The 22,629-nt window shown below is 46.3% G+C and overlaps 1 protein-coding gene across 1 annotated transcript; it reads right to left on the reverse strand.

Moving 5' to 3' along the window:
* Positions 1–343: 343 nt before the first annotated feature.
* lto1 (LTO1 maturation factor of ABCE1) lies at positions 344–20,795 on the reverse strand. Its single transcript, XM_060838625.1, has 5 exons — positions 20,683–20,795; positions 13,171–13,276; positions 10,321–10,391; positions 8,164–8,281; positions 344–1,185 (listed from the first exon to the last, which is right to left on the reverse strand). The coding sequence occupies exons 1-5, from the start codon at positions 20,733–20,735 to the stop codon at positions 1,120–1,122; spliced, it is 414 nt and encodes a 137-aa protein (XP_060694608.1). The 5' UTR covers positions 20,736–20,795; the 3' UTR covers positions 344–1,119.
* Between the last annotated feature and the right edge of the window lie 1,834 nt (positions 20,796–22,629).

Raw genomic sequence — 22,629 nt, forward strand, 5'->3', positions numbered from 1 at the left:
CGGATTTCAGAGCTTTTCAGATTTCAGAATTTCTGATAAAGGATTGTCCTTTATCCTGTATTAAAAAGCTTTGTTATATTGCTAATTTCCAATTGATAATGATGGGGTCTGATGGCTGGCTGTTTCATGTTAAGTTTTCCTCTGTTCACCCATCCGCACTACTTGGTTAAAAATTCCTTTGTTATGATCAGTAAGTCAAGCAGCACTGGTATTAATTTTTAAAATGAATTCATTAAATGAACAAATTTCAATGTCAGAGTTAAATTCAAATACAAACCATTGCAAATTTTACATTCAGACATTTTGACCATGAGGTTTTGAATGCTTTTACAACTACAATAAATAAATTTAATCAAACTTTATTAACCATAAAACTTCAACCTATCCATTGTATACAATCAGAAGGAAACCATATCCTAGCAATTATTTATGGTTAGCCTCAGTTTAAATCTCACTGTAGAGACCTGAGTATATAATCTGGTGTGATGGTCCAGTGCAGAGGGAGTGTTGAGTGGTTGGCAATGATGCCTTTCAGGTACAATAACAAACTGAGACCCCACCATCCCTTCTAATCACACACAAAAATGTTCCATAGGACCACTTTGAAGCAGAGAAGTTATCCAATATATACCTTGGGTAACAATCAATCAATCAATCAATCATCTACTCATTATCTCACTGCTGTTATTGAGAACTAGCCATGCTAGTTAATTTTCTGAAGTAATTAGAAATGTACAAGCAACTTATGAATAATAAATTCATTGCAATTGTCCCAGAAAAACTGAATTCAAACGGCTAAAAATTGGAATTTCATTAAAATCTTCAAGTCCCCAAAAGGAAACTAAAGCCCCTCCCATAGTTTTTATATCAGACAGTTCAGATTGTATTAGTAATCTCTAAAGTTCAGCGAAAGGAATTTGAAATTATTTTTTCCTCACAGCAGCAAATGAATAACTTTTCAACATCACATTCAATCTGTAGTTATGATGTATTTGCTTTTTCTGAGCAAATCTCAATTTATCCAGTTTCATCCTCCACTTCAGGCATGGAGAGCTGGATTCGTTTTAATGTGAAGTCATCCCCTCAACAATGTTACTGAGTCAGGCGTCATGGTCTACTTCAGAACGACATCTCAGTTGATTTTAGATTTTGGAAAGCAGGCTGGACATTGAGCAAAGAACAAATCTGGAATAAAAAATAAACAAAGTTCTGTACCAGCCAAAGCAAGTGTACAAAGGGTGTTGCTTGTGCTGTTCAGCAATCTGCGATCACTTTAAAAAGGCCAGTTATCTAAGTGTAGGGTATGAGCAACTTAAACACCAAAATATATTGATTCTAGTGGAATTCCAGGGCAATAAGAAGCAATGTAATGTATGGTTCCAGCTCCAATTCTGAAAAAGGTTCTGCTTGTAGACGAGAGGATGATTAATCCTGCATGACAGACACTTTTGCTCAATTATTTATTGGTCAGAGTATTGAGTACAGGAGTTGGGAGGTCATGTTGCAGCTGGACAGGACATTGGTTCAACCACTGTTGGAATACTGAGTGCAATTCTGGTCTCCTTCCTTTCGGAAAGATGTTGTAAAACTTGAAAGGGTTCAGAAAAGATTTACAAGGATATTGCCAGGGTTGGAGGGTTTGAGCTATAGAGAGAGGCTGAACAGGCTGGGGCTATTTTCCCTGGAGTGTCGGAGGATAAATAGACAAAGTCTTTTCCCTGGGGTGGGGGAGTCCAGAACTAAAGGGCATAGTTTTAGGGTGAGAGGGGAAAGATATAAAAAAGACCTAAGGGGCAACTTTTTCACTCAGAGGGTGGTACGTGTATGGAATGAACTGCCAAAGGAAGTGGTGGAGGCTGATACAATTGCAACATCTAAAAGGCATCTGGATGGGTATATGAATACGAAGGGTTTAGACTTTAGAGGGATAGGGGCCGGGTGCTGGCAGGTGAGACTAGATTAGGTTGGGATATCTGGTTGGTATAGATGGGTCAAACTGACGGATCTGTTTCCGTGCTGTACACCTCTATGACTATTTCACATATTCCCAAATTCCCTAGATATCAGAACAATTACATCACATATCTTGTATGTTGAATGACATCCTATCAGTTGAGTGTAGTTTCACAAATGAGATGCACTCTGTCTTCTGCTTTTCATTGAGACATTTATAAGTACATTATATTATGCTTTGTATCACTTCAGGGTTCCAGGGTTCAAATGTTTTAGTAGGATCAGACATGGGGGTAAAAAAGGGGGAGGCGTGGCATTACTTGTCAAAGACAGTATCACAGCAGTGGAATGGACGATGGAAGAGGACTTGCCATCTGAGGTAGTTTGGGCTGAGGTTAGAAATAGGAAAGGTGAGGTCACCCTGTTAGGTGTTTTCTACAGGCCTCCTAATAGTCCTAGAGAAGTAGAGGATAATATTGCGAGGATGATTCAGGAAAAGAGTGAAGGTAGCAGGGTGGTTGTTATGGGGGACTTTAACTTCCCAGATATTGACTGGGAGAGCTATAGCTAGAGTTCATTAGATGGGTCGGTGTTTGTACAATGTGTGCAGGAGGGTTTCCTGACACAATATGTCGACAGGCCAACAAGAGGGGAGGCTATATTGGATTTGGTTCTAGGTAATGAACCAGGCCAGGTGTTAGACTTGGAGGTAGGTGAGCACTTCGGGGACAGTGACCACAACTCGGTGACTTTTACTTTAGTGATGGAGAGGGATAATCGTGTGCCGCAGGGCAAGAGCTATAGCTGGGGGCAGGGAAATTATGATGCAGTGAGGCATGACTTAGGATGTGTGGATTGGAAAAACAGGCTTCAAGAGAAGAACACTAATGAGATGTGGGGAGTGTTCAAGGAGCAGCTACTGCGTGTCCTCGATAGGTATGTACCAGTCAGGCATGGTGTAAAGGGCCTTGTGAGGCAGCCGTGGTTTAGTAAGGAATTGGAGTCCCTTGTGAAAGGGAAGAAGGCGGCATATGTAAAGATGAGGCGTGAAGGTTCAGTAGGGGCGATTGAGTGTTATAAGGTAGCCAGGAAGGAGCTAAAGAGGGAGCTAAGAGAAGCGAGAAGGGGACATGAAAAGTCTTTAGCTGGTAGGATTAGGGAAAACCCAAAGGCTTTCTATAGGTATGTCAAGAATAAAAGGATGACTAGGGTAGGTATCGGTCCAGTCAAGGATAGTAGTGGGAAGTTGTGTGTGGAGGCGGAGGAGATTGGAGAGACATTAAATCAGTACTTTTCCTCAGTATTCACTCAGGAACAGGACACTGTTGCTGATGTGAATATGGAATCACAAATAATTAGAATGGATGCCCTGGAAATATGCAGGGAAGAGGTTTTGGGAATATTGGAAAGGATGAATATAGATAAGTCTCCTGGGCCTGATGGCATTTACCCCAGGATCCTATGGGAAGCTAGGGAGGAGATAGCAGAGCCATTGGCCTGGATTTTTATGTCGTCGTTGTCAACAGGAATAGTACCAGAGGACTGGAGAATAGCGAATGTGGTCCCATTGTTCAAGAAAGGGAGTAGGGATAGCCCTAGCAACTATAGGCCAGTGAGTCTGACTTCAGTGGTGGGCAAAGTCTTAGAGAGAATGGTAAGGGATAAGATTTATGAACATCTGGGTAGGAATAACGTGATCAGGGATAGCCAGCATGGTTTTGCGAAGGGCAGGTCGTGCCTCACAAACCTTATTGAGTTCTTTGAGAAGGTGACCAAGGAAGTGGATGAGGGTAAAGCAGTAGATGTTGTGTATATGGATTTTAGTAAGGCGTTCGATAAGGTTCCCCATGGTAGGCTAATGCTAAAACTTCGGAGGTATGGCATTGAGGATACATTAGAGGTTTGGATTAGGAATTGGCTGGCTGGAAGGAGACAGAGGGTAGTAGTTGATGGATTATGTTCATCTTGGAGCGCAGTTACTAGCGGTGTACCACAAGGATCTGTTTTGGGACCATTGCTTTTTGTTATCTTTATAAATGATCTAGAGGAAGGACTTGAAAGCTGGGTAAGCAAGTTTGCGGATGACACAAAAGTCGGTGGAGTTGTGGATAGTGAGGAAGGAAGTGGTAGGTTACAGCGGGATATAGATAAGTTGCAGAGCTGGGCGGAAATGTGGCAAATGGAATTCAATGTAGCTAAGTGCGAAGTCGTTCACTTTGGTAGGAATAACAAGATGATGGATTACTGGGCTAATGGTAGGCTACTTGGTAGTGTGGATGAGCAGAGGGATCTTGGTGTCCATGTACACAGATCTCTGAAAGTTGCCACCCAGGTAAATAGTGCTGTGAGGAAGGCATATGGTGTACTGGGCTTTATTGGCAGAGGAATTGAGTTCCGGAGTCCTGAGGTCATGTTGCAGTTGTATAAGACTCTGGTGCGGCCTCATCTGGAGTATTGTGTGCAGTTTTGGTCGCCATACTATAGGAAGGATGTGGAAGCTTTAGAACGAGTGCAGAGGAGGTTTACCAGGATGTTGCCTGGAATGGTAGGAAAATCTTATGAGGAAAGGCTGAGGCACTTGGGGCTGTTCTCATTGGAGAAGAGAAGGTTTAGGGGAGATCTGATAGAAGTGTATAAGATGATTAGGGGTTTAGATAGGGTAGATACTAAGAACCTTTTACCGCTAATGGAGTCAGGGGTTACTAGGGGACATAGCTTTAAATTAAGGGGTGGTAGGTATAGGACAGATGTTAGGGGTAGATTCTTCACACAGCGGGTTGTGAGTTCATGGAATGCCCTGCCCGTATCAGTGGTGAACTCTCCTTCTTTATGGTCATTTAAGCGGGCATTGGATAGGCATTTGGAAGTTATTGGGCTAGTATAGGTTAGGTAGGATTCGGTCGGCGCAACATCGAGGGCCGAAGGGCCTGTACTGCGCTGTATCCTTCTATGTTCTATGTTCTATGTTCATAAAGAAAGACCGAGAATAACGGAAAAGTTAATCAAAAGGAATAAATTAAGACAACGTGATGAAGTTAACTAGGAGTGTAAAAATAGATCCTAAGAATTATTATAGAAATTTTAAAAAGGAAAAGAATAAACAAAGTGAGCATTCATTCTGAAGAGAGTGAGAAATGGAAGTTAATAGCAAATAATAAGGAAACGGTGGATGGTACAAACAAATATATTGTTTGTCTTCATTGTAGAGGATACGAAAATCATTCCAGTAATCGCTGCAAATCAGGAGGTGGAGGGAAAGAGGAGCTTAATGAAAGTACAATCATGACAGAAGTGGTACTGAAAAAAATGCTGCAGCTGCAGACTAACAAGTCTCTGGGTCCAGATGGATTCCATCCTAAGGTCTGAAAAGAGAAGGCTAGGATATGCATCAGTGTTAACTTTCTAAGATTCCATCGATTCAGGAAAGGTTCCATTGGCTCCGTTTCAAGAAAGGAGAGAAGCAGAAAACAGGCCAGATAGCATGACATTTGTCCAAGGGAACAGTGTTAGAATAGTGAGGAAGGCGTTTGGTATGCTTTCCTTTACTGGAGACAGCATTGAGCATAGAAGTTGGGAGGTCGTACTGTGGCTGTACAGGACATTGGTTAGGCCACTGTTGGAATACTGTACGCAATTCTAGTCTCCTTCCTATCAGAAGAATGTTGTGAAACTTGAAAGGGTTCAGAAAAGATTTGCAAGGATGTTGCCAGGGTTGGAGGGTTTGAGCTATAGGGAGAGGCTGAATAGACAGGAGCTGTTTTCCCTGGGAGCGTTGGAGGCTGAGGGGTGACCTTATAGAGGTTTATAAAATCATGAGGGGCATGGATAGGGTAAATAAACAAAGTCTTTTCCCTGGGTTTAAGGTGAGAGGTGAAAAATTTAAAAGGGACCCAAGGGACAACTTTTTTCACCCAGAGGGTGGTGTGTGTATGGAATGAGCTGCCAGAGGAAGTGGTGGAGGCTGGTACAGTTGCAACATTTAAAAGGCATCTGGATGGGTATATGACTAAGAAGGGTTTGGAGAGATACGGGCTAAGTGCTGGCAAATAGGACTAGATTAGGTTAGGATATCTGGTCCAACTTGTCCATATCAACCAAAGGGTCTGTTTCCGTGCTGTACGGCTTTATGACTCAATGACTCTAAAGGGATTATAGCAGAGCATTTACAAAGGTTTAAGGTAAACTGGAGGCATCAGCATAGATTCAAAGGGAAATAATGCTTAACCTGTTTATTGCAGTTCTTTGAAGGAATAATATGCACTGTGGATAAAGAGGGGCCTATAAGCATATCATACTTGGATTTCCAGAAGGTATGCAATAATGTGTCACAGCAAATATCACCAAGGAAAATAAAAGCTCATGGTGTAGGCAGTTCCCTATTAACATGGATAGTAGATTGGCTGGTAGGCAAAAAACACGGCACACATAAATGGGTCTTCGTCTGATTGGCAGGATACAACAAGTTGGGTCTGTGCTGGGCCCTCAGTTTTATATAATTCACATTAATGACTTAGAGAAGGAAAATAAAAGCATGGTAGTTAAATCACAGGCGATATGAATATAGAGAGTAAATTATATTGTTAAGACATGGAGAGGATGGAGTAAGATCTAGATTGGTGGAGTGAGTGGTAGAAATATGACAGCTTGAGTGTAATGTGAAGGAAATGTGAAGCTGTTCACTGTGGGAGGAAGAACACCAAGGAGAAAGTGAGGTCTGCAGATGCTGGAGATCAGAGCTGAAAATGTGTTGCTGGACAAGCGCAGCAAGTCAGGCAGCATCCAAGGAGCAGGAGATTCAACGTTTCGGGCATGAGCCTGATTCCTGAAGAAGGGTTCATGCCCGAAACATCGATTCTCCTGCTCCTTGGATGCTGCCTGACCTGCTGCACTTTTCCAGGAAGAACACCAAAACAGCATGACTTAAATGGAAAATGGCTACACAGTTACGTAGTGCAGATGGACTTGGGTAATCTATTGCATGATTAATAAACAGTTGGCATGCGGGTACAGCACATAGTTAACACGAATGGAATGCTATCCTTCATTATGTGATTAATTGAACATAAAAGTAAGAGCTGTTTGCTTAAGTTATACAGAGCACTGGTGAGACAACCTCTCAAAACTGTGTGCAGTTTTGGTCTTCTTGTTTAAGGATGGGTGTAAATGCACTGGAGGAGGTTTACTAGATTGGTACCTGGAATGAGAGGGTTTTTGTAGGAGGAAAGGTTGGTCAGGCTGGGGTGTTTCCACTGGAGATTAGAAGAGTGAGGGGTGTCTCGATTGAAACATGCAAAAACCTGAATGGTCTTGACAAGGTGGACATGGAAAAGAAGTTCCCCCTTGTGGGTCAGTCCAAAACTAGGGAACACTGTTCATTGCAAAGTTAATGGTTGCCCTTTTGGAACAGATAGGAGAAGAATATTTTTCTCACAGAGTTGCACATCTTTCAAACCCACTGCCTTAGAAGGTAGTGGAGGTGGGATCATTAAAGATTTTTAAGGCTTGGATTATTAGATTACAAGAGAACTGAAAGGACTAGATGGGAATGTAGAACTTGAAACACAAACAAGTTAGCCATAATCTCACTGACTGGAGGAGCAGGCTCGAGAGGGCTGAACAATCTACTGCTGTGCCAATTTTGCATGCTCATAATACAGTGGTTAAATGCTCATATTCTGGTATATAATTACTTTATGGTGCTAACAATGAGTTCCCTCAAAAATCTGATGAGGAAACAGATTGCACAATATATGAGTGCCATGGAAATAAGGGCAAGTTGCTGGGTCAATGCCTGATTATGATTTACAACCAATCCAACTGGGGCTTGGCGAAAGAAAAGAGGGATGGTAAAAACATAAATATTATATGTGGATAGTAAACAATATAGGATGGAGCTCATTGTGAGAATATTTTTCAGCCTAATGAAACAGTCAATCAGCACTCATTTCCATACAATAATGCAAATTATGTAGCAATTAGCATCAGATTCCTGAAGAAGGGCTTATGCCCGAAACATCGAATCTCCTGTTCCTTGGATGCTGCCTGACCTGCTGCGCTTTTCCAGCAACACATTTTCAGCTCTGATCTCCAGCATCTGCAGACCTCACTTTCTCCTCATACACCACTGGTCAAGGTCAAAAGTATTCCAGCCCAAATCTCTCATCATTTCTGAAAAAGATCATATTGAGTGCAATTTGTAAGTTCACAAACCTGTTTAAACTTGGCTCGCATCTTTTCTAGGTCCTCTTGTAACTTGTCGTAAGTTGGGTTTTCATATGGGAAGTCATGAACCATCACCAGCAATGAGTTTAGGGCTTTCAGCCTTTTACTGCAATAGTACAAGAGATGGCAAAGTAAGTTCTTTATAAAGGACAGCAAAATCCAAGAACGAGAAAGTTTCTTGCAATTTAAGCTCTAACACTACAACAGTATCTAAAGAACGTAATTTGTGATGCAACTGAGGTGGAACTCCCTCTCCAGAGCGTTGCAGGTGGGACTAGATTGGGTTGGGATATCTGGTCTGCATGGACAAGTTGGACTGAAAGGTCTGTTTCCATGCTATACGTCTCTGTGACTCTATGAGCACTGCGAATGTCCCAACACCTAAAGACTGCAGCAATTCAAGAAGGAAGGTAATTTTCTCCTGCGCAATTAGTGGTGGGCAATAAATATTCCTGATGAAGGGCTCTTGCCCGAAACATCAATTCTCCTGCTCCTCGGAGGCTGCCTGACCAGCTGTGCTTTTCCAGCACCACACTCAACTCTGAACTCCAGTATTTGCAGTTCTCACTTTCTCCTAATAAATGTTGGTCCAGCCAGCAACACCAATAGCCCAAGATGAATCTTAAAACTTTACACCAGGCCTACTGGTTTGTCTCATAGCAACATAGAAAATAGAAGCAAGAGGAGCCAATGAGCCCTCCAAGTCTGCTGCATAATTCACTCTGATCATGGCTGACCATCCAAGCCTATAACCTGTTCCTGCTTTTCCCCAAATCCGTTTGGCCCCTTGAGCACAAAGTGCTATATCCAACTCCTTCTTCAAATCCCAGAATATTTTGGCTTCAACCACTTTCTGTGGCAGCAAATTCCATAGGCTGACCATTCTGAGTGAAGAACTTTCTTTTGTAGTCATAAATGGCCTCCTGTATCATTAGAAGAAATGGAAACTATTCATCTGGGCATGAAAATGGGGTTCAGACTGAGATGAGATGAGATGAGCCATGCTTGTATCAATTAACAGATCAGGCTCAGAGGGCTGAATTGCCTACTTATGTTCTCAGATTGGACTTCCCCTTTATAGGGAATATCATTTCTGTCTAGTCCGGTCAGAATTTATAGATTTCTACAAGAATTTCTCCCCTCATTCTTCTGAATCACAGCAAACATTAATCTTAACTGATTCAACCTCTCCTCATATATCAGTCCCACCATCCCTGGAATCAGTGTGGTAAGCACTTCCTCTATAGCCAGAACGGAATTCCACCTAGGAACCTTCCAACCACAAGGGATGAACTCAGATTTCTCCAGTTTCCTCAGTTTCCCCTCCTCCCACCCTGTCTCAGTCCCAACCCTCGAACTCAGCACCACCTCCTAACCTGCAATCTTCTTCCCGACCTCTCCGCCCCCACCCCCACTCCGGCCTATCACCCTCACCTTGACCTCCTTCCATCTATCGCACTTCCAACGCCCCTCCCCCAAGTCCTTCCTCCCTACCTTTTATCTTAGCCTGCTTGGCACACTCTCCTCATTCCTGAAGAAGGGCTCATGCCTGAAACTTCGATTCTCCTGCTCCTTGGATGCTGCCTGACCTGCTGCGCTTTTCCAGCAACACATTTTCAGCATGTATAATTGCAGCAAGACATGCCTGCTCCTGTGCCCGAATCCTCTTGCTATAAAGGTGAGTATACCATTTATCTTCTTCACCACCTGCTGCACTTGAATGCTCACCTTAAGTGAATAGTGTACAAGGACACATTGATCTCACTGCACATTCTTCTCTCTCAATTTATAGCCAATCAGATAGCAATCCACTTCGCTGTTTTTTCCTCCTGAAGTGGATAATCTCGCACTGATCCACATATTTCATCTGTCATACATTTACCCACTCACTCAGCATATATCATCTTTATACTGCAATTATAATATAAAAGGGCTTGACTGAAGGAGAAAGTTTTATGTCAGGCTTTAACAGGAGACAAGTTCAGCACTAATACAAAACCAAAACCTTACAGACCAAGGCTAGGTTTGTGTAAACAAACCTATTATGCTTTTCATTTGGGCAGCTGGAGTTGTTCCTTTCACAGGACTACTAACATCACCACAAGAATTCTGAAGCTCCACATCAGTCAACAACCAACTGCATACCTGCTCTTCGCATCTTGGTTATTCTGAAGAAGACACTTCCAGGTATAGGCAAAACCTTCATAAAAAGAAACCTGTAGAGCAGAAAGAAAATGATCAGGAGAATTAAAAGGATAAAATTTCTTGAAAGAGAGAAATTGAATGATGCAGTACCTTTCACAAGGACAGGCCATCCCTAAGTGCTTAACAACCAACAAGTTAATTCTGAGATGCAGTCAGTGTTGAAATGTGTGAAACCAGGAAGCCAGTCTGTGCACTGCAAGCTCTCACAAACAGGAATATGTTGAGTTGATAACCTGTTTGAAGAGGTATCCAATAACACAATACACTATTCTGAATATACAATTGGTGTACTGATCCAAATTAAATGAGTTTTACACTGACCTAAAATATTTGAGAGTATTTTTTATTGATAAATAACACCATAAAACACCAGGGCAGAGGCTGGCCTTCCAGACATTAAATGAGACCATGGCTAATCTGATAATCCTCAACTTCACTTACCAGCCTTTCCCCCAAACTCCTTGATTCCCTCACTAATTAAAAATCTGCCTCAGCCTGGAATATACTTAAAAACCCAGTGCTCTGTAGTAAAGAATTCCACACATTCACCACCTCGTGAGACAGGACATTCCTCCTCATCTGTCTTAAATGGAAACCCCTTACTCCGAGATTATGCCCCAGTCCTAAACTCTCCCACAAGGAAAAACAACTCGCCACACCTACCCTGTCAAGTTCCCAAAAGTGTCAACCTCAGAATTATAATCTAATTAGGCTGTGTCACTGAAACAATTCCTCTGTGACAAATAATAATGAAGCACTCCCTTCCCACCAACTCTTCCCTTCTCCCTGACAACTGTCTGAAGCCAAACCAGATCGTTTGCAACCTTGGTGAGATACGTGACCCTGTGGTGAGTTGCCAACATGTATCCACTGCATTACTTGACACTGCACAATATCATTTTTGTGACATTGTCTAACTCTGCTCTGCCTCAGTTCATCTGCTGATGAAAGCCTCTTCCATAGTCTAGTGTTTCCTCCAGACTATTCCAACACAGTCTAGCCAGTACTCGATATTCTAGCCTCCATAAACTGGGGGTCACCCAACACTCTGCTGCCCATTTCCTAACACACATCAAGTCCCTTTCATCCATTGACTTACATTACAAACTCATTTTAGAAGCCATAGTTTTTGTTTCAGACCTTCCCACCACCTTACCCCACCCCCAAACCCATCTTTAAAATTTCCTCAAGACCCACAGCAATCCAACGTATTGGTGCTTTGCCCAGTTCTGGCTACTCCAACATCTTATTTTTAAAAAATCTGCACCCAGGACCTCAGCCTTAAAGTCCTAAGTTCTGGAGTTCCATCAGAAAACTCGTTTCCTCCTTTAAAACCATTCCTTGAAACATACCTCTTTGACCAAGCATTTTGTCAATTACCTGAATATCTCCTCACAGGGCTCAATGTCAATAATGCTTCTCTAAAGTGCATTCAGACTCACTATTATTTTCATTTATATTTATAAAACAAAATGCTGGAGCAACTCAGCAGGTCTGTCACCATTTGCACAAAGAGAAAGAGTTAATGTTTCAAGTCCAGGATGAATAGTAAGAACTGTTCCAAAGGGAATACTGTGAAGTCATATCAAACTCAAAATGTTAACTCAGTTTCCTTCTCCACAGATGCTGCCAGATTACTGGGGTTTCTCCAGTTACTCCAAATTTCTAGCATCTGAAGTGTCTTGTTTTTATTTTCTAAATACAAGTTGTAGTTTTAACAACAGAAGTTTTGAGTATCAAAAAGCATTTACACTTTAAGAGTTGCATCTGATTCAGATATGAAATTTTGTTTTGTACTGAAGGTGATAACTCTACAAGTGACCGTAAAGGAACGACAGTAGGCCAGTCAGCCCCTCCAGCCAGTTTCACTATTCAGCTAGATCATGGTTGACGCTATATGTCAACACAGCTTTCCTGCACACCCTCTGAATAGGAGTGTTTCTTTGGCTCCGTTTGAGGATTAGTGATTCAAATCAAACAGATGTGTAGAACACTGCCAAAAACCAATCACTCACTATAACATTTTTTAAGGAACAGGATCAGTTAATTTTATCTAAAGCTCCAATTTCAAAAAGTTGTTGTGATGGGAACAAACAGCTTGGGATTTATTACAAAATCATTTGAAGTAAACTGAAGTGATCAACAAATGCATTACAGAGAACCTTCTTTATTCATTTATGCCACAGTTTCACAATTCTGGGTCTTTCAACAGATCACCAACTTCCAGGATTACTCAGATAAAATGTGTGTTTGAGAGAGGAATAGGAGGCACTCGCACCCACATAATAACGTCTCAGTATGAGTCAGCTCGTTATGGAAAGGAGGCATAAAGATGGAGTTATATTTATCTCGCATCTTTCAGGACATATCAAAGGCACTATATAGCCAGTAAAATCTTTATGAAATGCAATCATTATTGTATTCTAGGAAATTTTGGAATCAATTTGCACAGCAAACTCCCAAAACAATGTATTCCCTCATGTTTCATTGTGTGTACAATTGAGTGCTTTAACACCTTAAACTGTTGTGGTTCTGTTCGCCGTGCTGGAAATTTGTGTTTCGTCTAATCACTATAAATGCCGGAGGAAACATCACAGAAGCGCTTCACAGGAGGCTCCCAAGCACTGAAATTGTCACCTAGACAGGGGACGAAACGTCTGCAACACAAATTCCTAGCTCGGCGAACAGAACCACAACAACGAGCACCCGAGCTACAAATCTTCTCACAAACTTTGAACACGTTAACTACCTACATTTATAACTGGTGTGCAACCGTTCTCACTTATTTACCTCTGATCCAATCTTGGCACCATTTACTAATCCATAGCATCGTCCCTCAGTTTCTCCCAAATGGCCTCCTTCTGTAAATCCTTCCTGATAACCTTCTCCACGAAATCTGCCAACCGCAAGAGAAATTGCATCAGTTGGATGCAAACAATCGCAGAAAACAATTGGGAGGGGGCAGCCATGGTGGGGGAAGGAGAGCAATGCTGAAAATGTGTTGCTGGAAAAGCGCAGCAGATCAGGCAGCATCCAAGGAGCAGGAGAGTCGACGTTTCGGGCATGACCCTTCTTCAGGAAGGAGAGCATGGCCAGGAAAGAGATATGATGGAGGACGGAAAAAGTTGTTGGAGGAGGTGGAAGAGAGAATTATTGGGTGCAGAGAGTGTGGCTGTTACCATTCATTCATGAGGACATTCTGTAGTTGGGGATAGATCTGAGTGTTGAGAGAGTGGGGGATGTCCAATCAGGGTTGTTGGGGGAGGGGGGGTGTAAAGGGACAGTGAGGGGGATGAAGGTGTCACTGATTGTCCACCAGGATGATACTGCGGCAGGTTATTAAAGATACATATTTGAAAGAGTTTATTTGGGGCATTTTGAAGGGGTATATTTGAGGTGGGGGTATTTTTGGAAGTAGCTTAAAAATGTGTTCCTGAAAAAGCGCAGAAGGTCAGGCAGCATCAAAGGAACAGGAGAATCAACGTTTCGGGCATAAGCCCTTCTTCAGGAATGAGGAGGGTGTGCCAAGCAGGCTAAGATAAAAGGTAGGGAGGAGGGATTGGGGGAGGGACGTTGGGAATACGATAAGTGGAAGGAGGTTAAGGTGAGGGTGATAGGCCGGAGAGGGGGGGGGGGTGGAGAGGTCGGGAAGAAGATTGCAGGTCACGAAGGCGGTGCTGATGCTGAGGGTTGGGACTGAGAAAAGGTGGGGGGAGGGGAAATGAGAAAGCTGGAGAAATCTGAGTTCATCCCTTGTGGTTGGAGGGTTCCTAGGCAGAAGATGAGGCACTCTTCCTCCAGGTGTCGTGTTGCCATGGTCTGGCGATGGAAGAGGCAAAGGACCTGCATGTCCTTGGCTGAGTGGGAGGGGGAGTTAAAGTGTTCATCCACGGGGTGGTTGGGTTGGTTGGTCCGGGTGTCCCAGAGGTGTTCTCCGAAACGTTCCACAATAGGCGGCCTGTCTCCCCAATGTACAGGAGGCCACATCGGGTGCAGCGGATGCAGTAAATGATGTGTGTGGAAGTGCAGGTGAATTTGTGGCGGATATGGAAGGATCCCTTGGGGCCTTGGAGGGAAGTAAGGGGGGAGGTGTGGGCGCAAGTTTTGCATTTCTTGCGGTCGCAGGGGAAGGTGCCGGGAGTGGAGGTTGGGTTGGTGGGGGGTGTGGACCTGACGAGGGAGTCGCTGAGGGAGTGGTCTTTCCGGAACACTGATGGGGTGGGGAGGGAAATATATCCTTGGTGGTGGGGTCTGTTTGGAGGTGGCGAAAATGACGAAGGATGATACGATGTATCTGGAGGTTGGTGGGGTGGTAGGTGAGGATCAGTGGGATTCTGTCCTGGTGACGATTGGAAGGGCGGGGTTCAAAGGCAGAGGAGCAGGAAGTGGAGGAGATGCGTGGAGAGCATCATCAACCACGTCTGGGGGGAAATTGCGGTCTTTGAAGAAGGAGGCCATCTGGGTTGTTCAGTATTGGAATCGGACCTCCTGGGAGCAGATGCGGCGAAGGCGAAGGAATTGGGAATACGGGATGGCGTTTTTACAGGGGACCAGGGTGGGAGGAAGTGTAATCTAGGTAGCTGTGGGAGTCTGTCAGTTTATAGTAAACGTCCATCTTGAGTTGGTCATCCGAGATAGAAATGGAGAGAGAGACGGTCCAGGCAAATTTGAGGTCGGGGTGGAAGGTGTTAGTAAAGTGGATGAACTGTTCAACCTCCTCGTGGGAGCACGAGGTAGCGCCAATACAGTCATCGATGCAGTGGAGGAAAAGGTGGGGGTGGTGCCAGTGTAGCTGCAGAAGATGGACTGTTCCACATATCCAACGAAGAGGCAGGCAGAGCTGGGGCCCATGTGGGTGCCCATGGCTACTCCTTTGGTTTGGAGGAAGTGGGAGGATTGGAAAGAGAAGTTGTTCAGAGTGTGGACCAGTTCAGTCAGTCGAAGGAGGGTGTCAGTGGAAGGGTACTTTTTGGTTCGGTGGGAAAGGAAGAAGCGGAGGGCTTTGAGACCTTCGTGATGGGGTATGGAGGTGTATAGGGACTGGATGTCCTTTGTGAAGATAAGGCGTTGGGGACCGGGGGAAGCGAGAATCATGGAAGAAGTGGAGGGTGTGGGTGGTGGCCGAAAGGTAGGTGGGGAGTTCTTGGACTAAGGGGGACAGGACCGTGTCAAAGTATGCAGAAATGAGTTCGGTGGGGCAGGAGCAGGCTGAGACAATGGGTCGGCCGGGGCAGTCAGGTTTGTGGATTTTGGGCAGGAGGTAGAAACTGGCGGCGCGGGGTTGTGGGACTATGGGGTTGGAGGCGGTGGATGGGAGATCCCCTGAGGTGATGAGGCTATGGATGGTCTGGGAAATGATGGTTTGGTGGTGGGAGGTGGGGTCATCATCAAGGGGGCAGTAGGAGGAGGTGTCCACAAGCTGGCATTTACCTCAGCAATATAAAAATCGGCGCGCCAAACTACCACTGCGCCTCCTTTGTCTGGCGGTTTGATGGTGAGGTTGGGGGTTGGAGCGCAGGAAGTGAAGGGCTGCACGTTGCGAGGGTGAGAGGTTGGAGTGGGTGAGAGGGGTGGACAGGTTGAGGCGGTCAATGTCACGGCGGCAGCTGGTTATGAAGAGATCGTGGGCAGGTAAGAGGCCAGCACGGGGTGTCCAGGTGGATGGGTGTGTTGGAGGCGGGAGAAGGGGTCGTCAGAGGGTGGACAAGAGTCCTGGTTGAAGAAGTAGGCGCGGAGGCGAAGGCGGCAGAAGAAATGCTCGATGTCTCGCTCCTTGTTGAATCCATTAATCCGGGGAGCGTAGCGGACGACCGACTCAACACGGACGTTTACTATAAACCGACTGACTCCCACAGCTACCTAAACTACACCTCCTCCCACCCTGCCTCCTGTAAAAACGCCATCCCATATTCCCAATTCCTTCGCCTTATCTGCTCCCAGGAGGACCAATTCCAATACCAAACAACCCAGATGGCCTCATTCTTCAAAGACCGCAATTTCCCCTCAGACGTGGTTGACGATGCTCTCCACCACATCTCCTCCACTTCCCGCTCCTCCGCCCTTGAACCCCGCCCCTCCAATCGCCACCAGGACAGAACATTGGTCCTCACCTACCACCCCACCAACCTCCAGATACATTTTATCATCCTTCGTCATTTCCGCCACTTCCAAACAGATCCCACCACCAAAGATACATTTCCCTCCCCTCCCCTATCAGCGTTCCGGAAAGACCACTCCCTCCGCGACTCCCTCATCATATCCACACCCCCCACCTACTCAACTCCCACTCCGGGCATTTTTCCCTGCAACCGCAAGAAATGCAAAACTTGCGCCCACACCTCGCCCCTTGCTTCCCTCCAAGGCCCCAAAGGATCCTTCCATATCCGTCAGAAATTCACCTGCACCTCCACACACATCATTTACTGCATCCGCTGCACCCGATGCGGCCTCCTATACATTGGGGAGACAGGCTGCCTACTTGCGGAACATTTCAGAGAACACCTCTGGGACACTCGGACCAATCAATCCAACCACCCTCTGTGCAGGGAGTGAATCCCGGAGCAGTGTGCGGGGAGCGGGTCCTGGAGCAGTGTGCGGACTCCCCCTCCCACTCCACCAAGGACATGCAGGTCCCTGGCCTCCTCCATCACCAGACCATAGCAACACGACGCCTGGAGGAAGAGCGCCTCATCTTCTGCCTAGGAACCCTCCAACCACAAGGGATGAATGCAGATTTCTCCAGCTTTCTCAGTTCCCCTGCCACCACCTTTTCTTAGTCCCTACCCTCACCATCAGCACCGCCTTCTTGACCTGCAATCTTCTTCCTGACCTCCCCGCCCCCAACCCCACTCCGGCCTATCACCCTCACCTTAACCTCCTTCCACCTATCGTATTCCCAACGCCCCTCCCCCAAGTCCCTCCTCTCTACCTTTTATCTTAGCCTGCTTGGCACATCCTCCTCACTCCTGAAGAAGGGCTTATGCCCAAAATGTCGATTCTCCTGTTCCTTTGATGCTGCCTGACCTGCTGCGCTTTTCCAGCAACACATTTTTCAGCTCTGATCTCCAGCATCTGCAGTCCTCACCAGAGTCTTATACAACTGCAACATGACCTCAGGACTTTGAAACTCAATTCCTCTACCAATAAAAGCCAGTACACCATATGCTTATTTCACAGCACTATTTACCTGGGTGATAACTTTCAGAGATCTGTCTACATGGACACCAAGATCCCTTTGCTCATCCACACTACCAAGTATCCGACCATTAGCCCAGTATCCCATCTTCTTGTTACTCTTACCAAAGTGAATCACTTCACACTTACCTACATTGAACTCCATCTGCCCAGCTCTGCAGCTTATCTATATCCCGCTGTAACCTGCCACATCCTTCCTCACTGTCAACAACTCCACCGACTTTCGTATCATCCGCAAAGTTGCTCACCCAACCTTCTAGCCCCTCCTCCAGGTCATTTATAAAAATGACAAACAGCAATGGTCCCAAAACAGATCCTTGCGGAACACCGCTAGTAACTGCACTCCAAGATGAACCTTTACCATCAACTACTACCCTCTGTCTTCTTCCAGCCAGCCAATTCCTAATCCAAACCTCCAACGCACCCTCAATGCCATACCTCCATATTTTTTGCAGTAGCCTACCATGGGGAACCTTATCAAATGCCTTACTAAAATCCATATACACCACATCTACCGCTTTACCCTCGTTCACCTCCTTAGTCACCTTCTCAAATAATTCAATAAGGTTTGTGAGGCATGACCTGCCCTTCACAAAACCATGCTGACTATCCTTGATCACATTATTCCAATCCAGATGTTCATTAATCCTATCCCTTACAATTCTCTCTCAGACTTTGCCCACAGAGGTAAGACTCACCGGCCTATAGTTACTAGGGTTATCCCTACTCCCCTACTTGAACAAGGGAACCACATTTGCTATCCTCCAGTCTTCTGGCACTATTCTTGTAGACGAGGACATAAAAATCAAGGCCAACAGTTCTGCAATCTCCTCCCTTGCTTCCCAGAGAATCCTAGGATAAATGCCATCAGGCCCAGGGGACTTATCTATTTTCGCCCTTTCCAGAATTTCCAACACCTCTTCCCTACATACCTCAAAGCCATCCATTCTAATTAATTGTGACTCAATATTCACATCGGCAACAATGTCTTGTTCCTGAGTGAATACTGACGAAAAGTATTTATTCAGTGTCTCCCCAATTTCTTCAGCCTCCACACGAAACTTCCTTGACTGGACCTATTCCTACCCTAGCCATCCTTTTATTCCTGACATACCTATAGAAAGCCTTTGGGTTTTCCCTACTCCTACCAACCAAGGACTTTTCATGTCCCCTCCTTGCTGCTCTTAGCTCTCTCTTTAGATCCTTCCTGGCTACCTTATAACTCTCAATTGCCCCAATTGAACCTTCACGCCTCATCTTTACATAGGCTGCCCTCTTCCCTTTAACAAGGGATTCCAATTCCTTATTAAACCACGGCTCCCTCACACTACCCTTTCCTCCCTGCCTGACAGGTACATACTTATCAAGGACACTCAATAGTTGCTCCTTGAACAAGCTCCACATATCGATTGCACCCTTTCCTTGAAACCTACTTTTCCAAGCCACACATCCTAAGTCATGCCTCACCACATCATAATTTGCTGATGGAGGACGTTATTTATGGAGTATATTTGAAGGTGCTTATTTACAGGAAAAAACAGGGGGTTGTTTAGTCGGTTATATTGAAGGGGTTATTATTGAAGGGGGGTCGTACTGAAGGGGGGGCGGTGTTATTACACAAGGGGATTTATTATCCGGGGGATATTACAGAAGCGGGATATTAGTGAAGGGGGGTATTCCTGAAGGGGGATATTCCTGAAGGTGGGTATTACTAAGGGGGGTATTACTAAGGGGGGTTATTATTGAAGGGGTATTACTGACGGGGGACATTACTGAAAGAGGTATAATTGAAGGGTATTATTATTGAAGGGGGGTATCGATGAAGGGAGTTGTTACTGAAGGGGGGTGTTACTGAAGGGGTTATCGATGAAGGGGGATATTATTGAAGGGGGTATTACTAAGGGGGTTATTACTGAAGGGGGGCAGAGCTTTAAAATACAGGGTAGACCATTTAGGACAGATTCTGGATCAGTGGTGCTGGAAGAGCACAACAGTTCAGGCAACATCCGAGGAGCAGTAAAATCGACTTTTCGGGCAAAAGCCCTTCATCAGGAATAAAGGAATGAAGTGTGGAGAGATAAGCTACAGGAGGGTGGGGGTAGAAAGAAAGTAGCATAGAGTACAATAGGTGAGTGGGGGAGGGGATGAAGGTGATAGGTCAGGGAGGAGGACGGGGTGGATAGATGGAAAAGAAGATAGGCAGGTAGGACAAGTCATGGGTCAGTGCTGAGCTGGAAGTTTAGAACTAGGATGAGGTGGGGGAAGGGGAAATGAGGAAGCTGTTGAAGTCCACATTGATGCCCTGGGGTTGAAGTGTCCTGAGGTGGAAGTTGAGGTGTTCTTCCTCCAGGCGTCTGGTGGTGAGGGAGTGGCGGTGAAGGAGGCCCAGGACCTCCATGTCCTCGGCAGAGTGGGAGGGGGAGTTGAAATGTTGGGCCACGGGGCGGTGTGGTTGATTGGTGCAGCTGTCCTGGAGATGCTCCCAAAAGCGCTCTGCTAGGAGGCACCCAGTCTCCCCATTTAGGATAGAGATGAGGAGAAACTTCTTCACCCAGAGAGTGGTGGCTGTGTGGAATGCTCTGCCCCAGAGGGGCAGGATTTATTTAAGAAAGAGTTGGATAGAGCTCTTGAGGATAGTGGAATCAAGGGTTATGGAGATAAGGCAGGAAGCTGATACTGATTAAGGATGATCAGCCATGATCATATCGAATGGTGGTGCAGGCTCGAAGGGCAGAACGAGGTAACAACAATAACTGCAGATGCTGGAAACCAGGTTCTGGGTCAGTGGTGCTGGAGGAGCACAGCAGGTCAGGCAGCATCTAAAATGCAGCAAAATCAACGTTTCAGGTAAAAGCCTTTATTCCTGATGAGGGGCTTTTGCCTGAAACGTCGATTTCGCTGCATTTTAGATGCTGCCTGACCTGCTGTGCTCTTCCAGCATCACTGACCCAGAATCGATGGGCAGAATGGCCTCCTCCGGCACCCGTTGTCTACTGACGGGTTATTACTGAAAGGGGATATTTGTTGCTGATTTCCCTCTGGACCCGGGAGGGTGGTGGTTAGTGTTGATGGTAGGTTTAAGCAGACGGTATTATTGCGGGTATTTACCGATCCTCCGCCAGGACGATGCTGTCGAACAAATCGCCGCCGGGATCCGCCATTGGAAGAGGGGCGCATGCGCACACCCCTGCCCCATCCGGGTCTGCGTCTGCGGCTGCGCTGTTTCCTCGGTCTCCTCTTAAAGGAACCACCACCCGCTTTTAAACAGGCCCCCACGTTAATCTCCGCCCCCACGTTAATCTCCGCCCCCACGTTAATCTCCGCCCCCACGTTAATCTCCGCCCCCACGACTATCTCCGCCCCCACGTCTAACTCCGCCCCCACGTTAATCTCCGCCCCCACGTTAATCTCCGCCCCCACGGCTGTCTCCGCCCCCACGGCTGTCTCCGCCCCCACAGCTATCTCCGCCCCCACGATAATCTCCGCCCCCACGACTAACTCCACCCCCTCGACTAACTCCACCCCCTCGACTAACTCCACCCCCATGCCTAACCCCGCCCCACTCCCAGTTACAGCCCCACACCAGGTCCTAGCTCCCAGCCCTGCCGTCTGCACACCATCCCTCCAGACCTCCCCCTCTCTGAGGGTGAAAGATCAGTCCTCGGCAGAGGCCTCACCTTCATTCCCCTACGCCCTCGGATCAATGAGTTCAACGCGCGGCAAGTCATCGAACAATTCTTCCGCCGCATTCGCCTCCGCGCCTACTTCTTCAACCAGGATTCCCTCCGACCCTCTGACGACCCCTTCTCCCACCTCCAACACACCCCATACACCTGGACACCCCGTGCTGGCCTCCTACCCACCCTCAATCACTTCATTGCCAACTGCCGCTGTGACATTGACTGCCTCAACCTCTCCACCCCTCTCATCCACTCCAACTTCTCACCCTCGGAACGTGCAGCCCTCCAGTCCCTCCGCTCCAATCCCAACCTCACCATCAAACTGGTAGACAAGGGAGGTACAGTGGTAGTTTGGCGCACCAATCTTTACACTGCTGAAGCTAGACGCCAACTCGCGGACACCTCATCCTACTGCCCCCTTGACCATGACCCCACCTTCTACCACCAAACCATCATTTCCCAGACCATCCATAACCTCATCACCTCAGGGAATCTCCCATCCAACGCCTCCAACCTCATAGTCCCACAACCCCGCACCACCCTTTTCTACCTCCTGCCCAAAATCCACAAACCCGACTGCCCCGGCCGACCCATTGTCTCAGCCTGCTCCTGCCCCACCAAACTCATCTCTACATACCTTGACACTGTCCTGTTCCCCCACCACCCACGCCCTCCACCTCCTCAATGATTTTCGCTTCCCCGGCCCCCAACGCCTTATCTTCACCATTGACATCCAATCCCTATACACCTCCTCCCAGCATCATGAAGGCCTCCAAGCCCTCCGCTTCTTCCTCTCCTGCCGACCCTTCCACTGACACCCGCCTTCGACTGACTGAACTGGTCCTCACTCTGAACAACTTCTCCTTCCAATCCTCCCACTTCCTCCAAACCAAAGGAGTAGCCATGGGCACCTGCATGGGCCCCAGCTATGCCTGTCTCTTTGTTGGAAATGTGGAACAGTCCATCTTCCGCAGCTACACTGGCACCATCCCCCACCTTTTCCTCCGCTACATTGATGATTGTATTGACGTTACCTCATGCTCCCACGAGGAGGTTGAACAGTTCACCCACTTTACTAACACCTTCCAGCCCAACCTCAAATTTACCTGGACCATCTCAGACTCCTCCCTCCCCTTCTTAGACCTCTCCATTTCCATCTCGGGCTCCCGACTCAACACAGACGTTTACTACAAACAGACTGACTCCCACAGCTACCTAGATTACACCTTCTCCCACCCTGCCCCCTGTAAAACCGCCATCCCATATTCCCAATTCCTTTGTCTCCACCGCATCTGCTCCCAGGAGGACCAATTCCAATACCGTACAGCCCAGATGGCCTCCTTCTTCAAAGACCGCAGATTCCCCCCAGACGTGA

The sequence above is a fragment of the Hemiscyllium ocellatum genome, chromosome 18 (assembly GCF_020745735.1).
Source record: "Hemiscyllium ocellatum isolate sHemOce1 chromosome 18, sHemOce1.pat.X.cur, whole genome shotgun sequence".
NCBI classification, from domain to species: Eukaryota; Metazoa; Chordata; class Chondrichthyes; order Orectolobiformes; family Hemiscylliidae; genus Hemiscyllium; species Hemiscyllium ocellatum.

Coding starts and splice junctions, on each gene's coding strand:
- lto1 (XM_060838625.1), bottom strand. CDS start 20,735: ATGGCGGATCCCGGCGGCGATTTGTTCGACAGCATCGTCCTGGCGGAG. Junction 13,277..20,682: donor ATCGTCCTGGCGGAGGATCG/GTAAATACCCGC, acceptor TGCGGTTGGCAG/ATTTCGTGGAGAAGGTTATC. Junction 1,186..8,163: donor TGCGAGCCAAGTTTAAACAG/GTTTGTGAACTT, acceptor TTTTTATTCCAG/ATTTGTTCTTTGCTCAATGT.